Genomic DNA, 6634 nt, shown 5'->3' on the forward strand with positions numbered 1-6634 from the left:
GGACTAGGTCTCACTATGACTGGTCATTTCTGTAGGTCTTCATGGAACAGATCAGAATCTTCCAGAACATCGCCCAGCACTATGGCATGTCGTACCTCAAGGAGACCCTGGATTGGCTGCAGCTTCAGAACCCCCAAGTGGGCCATTAGCAGTCTGGGCAGTGTCCCTGTTCTCTGCTCCCATGTCCCACACCCAAGACGGGCACCCAGGAGGGCGGCCCTCGGGGAGCAGGTCACACAGCCCAGAAGCGTGAACCAGTCAGAGCAAGAAGTGGCTTCACTTCCCGGCTCTGGGGTTCCCTGTCTCAAGCAGGGCAGCCCTCTTTAGGCCCAGGAAGCGTCTCCAGCGAGGGGGTCCCAGGGCTGGTTTCTCACTGGATGCACACACTCTGCTGCTGCTGCACGGCCCTTCCTGTAGCCTCAGCCCTTGCTGCCCCCTCCTTTGCTGCCCTGAGGTGCCCTCGGAGGTCCTCTGTTTGAGCTGAGACTCTGAAGAGGGCTGGAAGCCAGACCCAGGGCAAAGGGGTGCCTGAGTGGAGTGCGCAGCCCCGGCTTCCAGGAGTAGTACTGTCCTACACTCTGCGCTGGCAGCTTGTGGGCTGTGTGCCAGGGATCCTGGCTGAACCCGTGGTCACCTGGGCGTCTCTCATACACTGAGCTCTGGGGCTTGGGCTTCTCTGTCTGTGGAGATTCAGGGTCAGAGTGAGGTCTGCTGAGCTGTTTGTATATGGCATAGTCACCTCGTCAACAGCAGCGAGACTGGGCCGAGGGCAGGAAGGCTGAGTGGGGCGTGGGGCTCCGACTGGGGCTCAGGCACAGAGGGGCCCAGCACCTCTCCCTCTGTACCTGCTGTGAGGGGACCACCGCAGCAGGAGGCCTGGGGCCCCAGGGGGATGAGGCACACCGTTATCGCAGACTCTGACATCATATTCAGCACCTGGATTCTCAAAAAGTATTTCTTCATGTGCGACACAAGTTTCTTTGCTTCAGCTCTGAGCAGTGGGGGAAGAGGACGGAGAAAAGGGCAACAGAAATGCTATCAGGATGGAGGCCACTGTGTTCTTGCTTCAGCCTCGGATCAGTCCGAGACCTCTGACCCCAAGGGCCTGCCCAGCCTCTGACTGCCTGATGCAAAGAGGGTCCTTGGCCTGTGCCGCCTTTAAAAGGTGACACCACCAGTGTGTTCAGCGCCCTGTTGCTTCACAGAGATGTGGGCCATGCTGTTTTCCCCTCCAGGACGGAGCTGGGTTGGAGAGTCTGCCTGCCAGCAGCCCAGGGAACCCTCTGCTGAGCAGGAGTTGCTCCCTGTGTTCCTCCAGCAACCTCAGAACATAAGATTGACTGCCTGCACCTCATTTTTAACTAAATGCGACTGAAAGCAGAAGAAAACCAGTCAGATTGGCAAGGCAGCAAGCACATTAAGTGTAAATCATAAACTCAGAAACCCAAACAGGTGGGCAGTGGAAGTCGCGCTGTTGGCTCTGGAGCCTGGTTTAGATTTGTCCCTGTTACCTAATTTACACTTTGACTTCTACATTTCGTAGAGTCTTTACTGTGTGTGTGCGTGCTCGCGCCTGGGTCTCTGGAAGGAAGGAGGAAAGACTTAGTAACTGACGTCTGTCCGGCTAGGTTTGTCGGCTGGGTACTGCTGTTGCCCACTGGCACGTCCAGGTCCAGTGACTGCAGGAAACTTGACTCTGCTTGGAAGGTGATGGCGCCCGGCAGCCCCCAGATGGAGATCAAATCAAATTAGGGCTGGGTGGGGGAGGAGGACTAACCAGTCTTCCTGGAAACAGAGCCAGAGAAGTCCCAGGGGAGCACGGAGCAGTGAGGAGCTGGGGCTCTGTGGCTCAGCCCCTCCCTGCAGCAGGGCAGGGGCACCACAGCTCCCAGTGGTTCCCTCAGAGGCCAGCTTTGGGGCTGGGGGTATTTAGGGGTGGTGGAGATCCCAGGGTCACTCTTGTGGTGGGGGATGGGAAACCTGAGCCCCTGGCCCGAATTCTTGAGCTACAGCCCAACCCCAACTGGAAAAGCCAGTTTCTCTAAAACTGGAGCTGGAGCTCTGAGCATGTGAGTGGCCCATGGAGCTGACATCACAGGCACAGGAGGATCGGCAGGGGTGAGAGGGGCTTCTTGGGGGGCTGCTGGCTCCAGTGAGTGGTGCTGGTCCAGTCAGCAGGTGGGAAGACCAGCTCTGACCTTGGTTGTGACAGGGTCACAGGTGAAACAATCTGTGGGAGGCACTGTGCCTCCTCAGGCCTGTGCACTGGTCATTGCCATTGCTGGGAAAACTGAAACCGCCATCTGGCCAAGCTGTGTCAGAGCTGCTGAGTGGAGTGACCATTGTAGCATCCAAGGACATAACCAGATTATCCATAGGCCTGATCTGGCTGGTGCCAGCTGTTCCAACCTCGCCCTGCTGCTGTGTCCACTCCTGTTCTCCAGGACCCAGTTCCTTCCCTGGCCCCCATCCCCATGTTAAATAGAGCCTCGGGTTCTGGGTGGGCATTTTGGTGTCAGCCTAAGCTTTTGTTTTCCTTGGGAACAGTTCTCATTGCCCGCCTCCTGGCTTTCTTCCCCCTCTAGATGCCACCCTTTTCCCCTATTTTGAGGTTTGGGGTCTGGGATGATGCCTACAGGAAGCTGAAGGACAGGTGTTGGGATGCACTCAGCCTGTGTGTCCCCCACCACTGATCCCCCCGTGAGACCTGGTTGTAACCTGACTGGATTTGGGGGCAGCAGGTGCATCCACACACTGCGCCCAGGCTGGCTAGGGGAAGATGAGGACCAAGCACACCCACCGCCCGCCATGTGCAGAGACCTGCCATGGTGTGTTTGTCAAGAGCCTCAAGATGCTTCTCCCCCAAAGATGAGGCTAGAAGGTTCTGGTCACAGTTTTATTGGACAGTGGATGTGTGATTTCTTAGCTGTGGGGCAAGCAGAAAGGCTGGGTAGGGCTGGGTGGGTGGGCAGGAGCAAAGAGCCTGGGAGGAAGGCAACTAGGGAGGAGGTGGGGACTTGACCCTACAGTTGGGGGATAAGATGGAGCAGGAGTCATCGTCCCATTCATGTCACCCCACGGTCTAGCTGCATGGGAACCCTTTGGCTGCTGGTTTTGCTGAGGTGTATGGGCAGGGCCCATGTCCATGGTCCCAGCTGTGCTGCCCTGGATAGCCAGGGGCTGTGCTGAGGCCTCAGATGTCAGGGGTCCATGACACGCCCGGGGCCTTAAGTGCAGTGTGGGAGAAGGTGGAAGTAGGCTCAGAGCTGGGCCAAACCTCGGGCATCTGTGAGCACGCAGTCCTGTTGGGAAGGCTCGGAGGCACAAAGCCCTGGTCCCGCACTCCGTTCGGGAGCATCCACCATCTGCTCAGATGGGGCAGAGGTGGGGCAAGGCCATGGGGGTGGGACAGCCCGGGCCTGGCTCTGCCCCTCACCCTGCAGTTGGCCAGCCTGGCCTGGGTCTGGAGAGCAGGGATAGGGTGGGGGAGGGGCCTGGCCCAAGACAAGGGCCAGGGTCACAGGCCAGCTGCCTGAGGAGTGCCTTGGAGTACACACCTTGTCAAATTTCTTATGGCTGTAGACCTTGTTTTTGTTCATGAATGTTAGCAAGATCCAGTCGCACAGGAAGGAGCCCTGAGGCCAGCAAGACAGATGCATGAGGGCCTGGCACCTGCCCCCCATCTCGCCCCAGCACACGCCCATCCCCAACCCTAGTGTGCTTTTCTTACCACCCCGATGGAGGTCAGCGCTGTGGCCAAGTTAATGATGGTGGGAATCAGGCTGAACTTCCCCGCCTGGGGGCAAAGGCACAACCTTAGATAGTCAGGAGTGGGGCCCAAGAGAGGCGTGGGGTGTGGTAGGGGAGACCAAGACTGGGTCAGCCGGATCCCATGTAAACAGGGTGCGCTGGCCTACCTGTCCGTGCACGATGACATCAATGCGGATCCCATAGGCTTTGATGAGTGTGCGGGTGATGCTGCCATTTATTTTGTAATACTTGGCGAACCTAGGGCAGAATGACCCAGAAGCACGTCAGTACCTGGGATGGGATGACCCAGGTGCAAGAGCGCTGGGAAGCATGACAGCGGGGTGTGCCCATTGCCCAATGGGGTGGCTCCAAGACCATCAACTACTGGTATCCCTGGGCCTTGGGGCACCTGCCCTGTTGGTTCTTGGACCTCCATAGCCAGTGCAGACAAGGAGCCAGCATCCGAAGGCCAAGATACCTGAAGTTGTAGCCGGATGAGGCTGGGATGTGCTTGGGGTCCAGCCTCCGGAAGGAGTATTTGGGGTTGCACTCTGATGCTGAAAGGTCCAGGTCACAGTCCCAGTTGATAATGACCCCAATGACACCACCCTGCCCAGAAGTGGACAGAGATAGGTCAGGACGGGCTCACAGGGGACCTTCAACAGCCCTGGGGTCCTACTGAGGTTGCCCATGGAGTGCATATTCTGGGCACCCCAGGCAGCTCAGGGCAGCTCACTGGGGAGGGGGGCTTATTGAGTGCCCTGCTTCCAAGGCACAAGGGGTGCCAGCAGCCAACTGTGACCAGGAGTCAATAATTTAGCAGCAGCCACACACTCAGATGGGTCAGCTGATCTTGTTTCTCTTTCCTCTACCCGAGCAGGGCTGGGGCTGGCCCAAACTGAAAAGGAACTGCACTGTAACGAGACCCTTTGTGTGCAGGTGACAGCCAGCATCTGGCCAGACAATTGTCCTGCCCGCTCTCGGGCACCCTCACCGTGTGCGCCAGCTCTGTGAAGTTTTCCCCTGCCTGCTCCACGATGTAGCCCAGCTTGAAAATGGGGCAGTAGAGGTCAGAGACCTTGTGGAATGTGCAGTGCTTCAGGTAGCCACCCTTCCGGTTCTCGATGTTGCCCCTAAGGACAAGGCCCACTGGCATCAGATGCTGAGAAGCCATGCACCCCCAAACAACACATTCCAAGAGGCAACTCCCACCCCAGCCCACCCCTTGTCACCACACCCTAATGGCTCTTACTTGGAGAAGTGGAATTTGGGGTAGTGGATGCTGTTCTTGATGAGGATGGTGAAATTGGGGGCCATCGTACCAAGAAATTGGCTGAGGAGGCAGACTAGGCGTGTTTAGTCTCCCTTCCATTCCAAAGCCTCTCCCAGCCTCCCAGCTGCTCTGTCCTTCCCTTCCTCCTCCCCCAACACATCCCGACTCCCCTGGTCAGTGAGGAGAAAGGAGCAAATAAGTTTGGTCCCAGGTGGGTGGGGTCACCGGGCGCGCACACCTGACTGAGGCCCCGTCTTCCACCGGGCACCAGCCCGACACCTCGCAGGTCTTGGAGGACCCGTGGTAATAAGGTACGCAGCGCCCGGTCCGCAGGCCTGCGGGCAGAGAGCGCTCAGGTGGTGAGGGGCGCGGCCCACCCCCACGCCCAGTTGGCGCACACTGACCATTTCCCAGCATGTCCAGCTGCCCAGCCACACAGTCCTCGTCCGAGTCGCAGGTGGCGTTGCTGACCCTCATACTCTAGGGAAAAGACCGCTTGCTCAGGAGCCGGACAGGCGCAGCTGACCAGGCAGGGCGCCTCCCATCCCAGCTCTGCTTTCGATGCAGCCTCACCTCGGCGCATGTTCCGAGGGTCTGGAAGGGGGTGACCTCAATCCTGGTGATGATGCTGAACACGCTTCCTCCCTGGGCTCAGAAAGAAGGGAAGGTCGGCCGGCGGGGGCAGCTCGGCCACCGATCAGTCCTACCCTCATGGTGCGCGGGGTGCAGGGCGGGGCCCGGGTTGCGCACCTCCGGTGGTTTCACGTACTCCTCTACGTCCCACACTTTGTGTTCGGACAAGGTGATGCCCTTGACCTTGGTGATGACGGAGCTCTCGGGGCCCGTTTCGCTGTCCTGGTAGCTCTTCTGCACGATGAACACGTACCTGTGCGGACGGGCAGGGCCGACTCTCGGGACGATCCTGGGACAGGACTGGGACGTCTCCCATGCCGAATGAGCTCGACTCAGGCGGGAACGAGGCTGCGCCACCGCCTCTCGAGGGCCAGGTAGGCTCTGCGGGGGCCCGAGAGGCCAGCCCGGCGGTCGCCCGCGTTCTCCACCCCCTGCGACCCGTTCTCCCTGCTCACAGCCCAGAGCTGCCCCTCCAACCTGGGACTTCCGAGCATCCTTGGCCGCGAGCACTCCCCACCCTCGTGAACCCGCCAGACATCCCCTCCCGCCGGACGCCCTACGCGCCCCCTCCCCGCGCCCGACCCCGTGTGCACCCACCACACGAAGTAGAGCAGGATGAGCAGCTGCACCGCGCGGTACACGATGCCCAAGCGCCGGTTCTTCACCACGATCACCTTGGGCGTCTCGTAGTCCCAGAACGCGGACCAGCAGCTCTGGGCCAGGCGTCGGGCCGCGGCCGCCCCCGTGGGGGGCTTGGGCTCGGCGGCCGCCATGGCCCGGAGCTCTATAGGGCTGGGAGCAAGGGCGAGGGGGCTCCCGCGCACCGCCTCCTGGGCGTGGCCTCACGCACCCCGCCCTATCCTGCCTCTCCCTGCCCCAAATCAGTCCCTAGCAGCTGGGGCGCGGGGCGGAGACCTGGCAGGTGTCACCAGGTGGGACCCCGAGCCGGCAGAGCCCGGGTCCCGGCAGCCCTCGACC

The 6634-nt window shown here is 60.1% G+C and overlaps 2 protein-coding genes across 6 annotated transcripts in view; one reads left to right on the forward strand and one right to left on the reverse strand.

The window, feature by feature from the left end:
• POLE (DNA polymerase epsilon, catalytic subunit) overlaps positions 1–1142 on the forward strand; it is a 57169-nt gene extending 56027 nt beyond the window's left edge. The window contains exon 49 of the mRNA XM_055550113.1: positions 36–1142. Within this exon, the coding sequence (XP_055406088.1) occupies positions 36–149 (114 nt within the window). The 3' untranslated portion in view covers positions 150–1142. The remainder of the gene's footprint in view (positions 1–35) is intronic.
• A 1545-nt stretch (positions 1143–2687) lies between these two features.
• P2RX2 (purinergic receptor P2X 2) lies at positions 2688–6432 on the reverse strand. 5 transcript variants are annotated; one of them, XM_055549649.1, is made up of 12 exons: positions 6254–6432; positions 5774–5909; positions 5597–5668; positions 5428–5503; positions 5262–5358; positions 5003–5083; positions 4745–4883; positions 4229–4359; positions 3918–4008; positions 3731–3796; positions 3558–3635; positions 2688–3365 (listed from the first exon to the last, which is right to left on the reverse strand). In XM_055549649.1, exons 1-12 carry the CDS (start codon positions 6427–6429, stop codon positions 3261–3263), a joined length of 1248 nt encoding a protein of 415 aa, XP_055405624.1. In that variant the 5' UTR covers positions 6430–6432; the 3' UTR covers positions 2688–3260. The 5 variants fall into 5 exon arrangements, with proteins under 5 accessions (XP_055405624.1, XP_055405622.1, XP_055405623.1 ...); XM_055549647.1 differs by having other exon boundaries at positions 2688–3635; XM_055549648.1 differs by having other exon boundaries at positions 5262–5503.
• Between the last annotated feature and the right edge of the window lie 202 nt (positions 6433–6634).

The sequence above is a fragment of the Bubalus kerabau genome, chromosome 16 (assembly GCF_029407905.1).
Source record: "Bubalus kerabau isolate K-KA32 ecotype Philippines breed swamp buffalo chromosome 16, PCC_UOA_SB_1v2, whole genome shotgun sequence".
Lineage (NCBI taxonomy): Eukaryota > Metazoa > Chordata > Mammalia > Artiodactyla > Bovidae > Bubalus > Bubalus kerabau.

Coding starts and splice junctions, on each gene's coding strand:
- P2RX2 (XM_055549646.1), bottom strand. CDS start 6,429: ATGGCGGCCGCCGAGCCCAAGCCCCCCACGGGGGCGGCCGCGGCCCGA. Junction 5,504..5,596: donor CCCTCGGAACATGCGCCGAG/GTGAGGCTGCAT, acceptor TCTTTTCCCTAG/AGTATGAGGGTCAGCAACGC. Junction 4,009..4,228: donor TCATCCGGCTACAACTTCAG/GTATCTTGGCCT, acceptor ATTCTGCCCTAG/GTTCGCCAAGTATTACAAAA.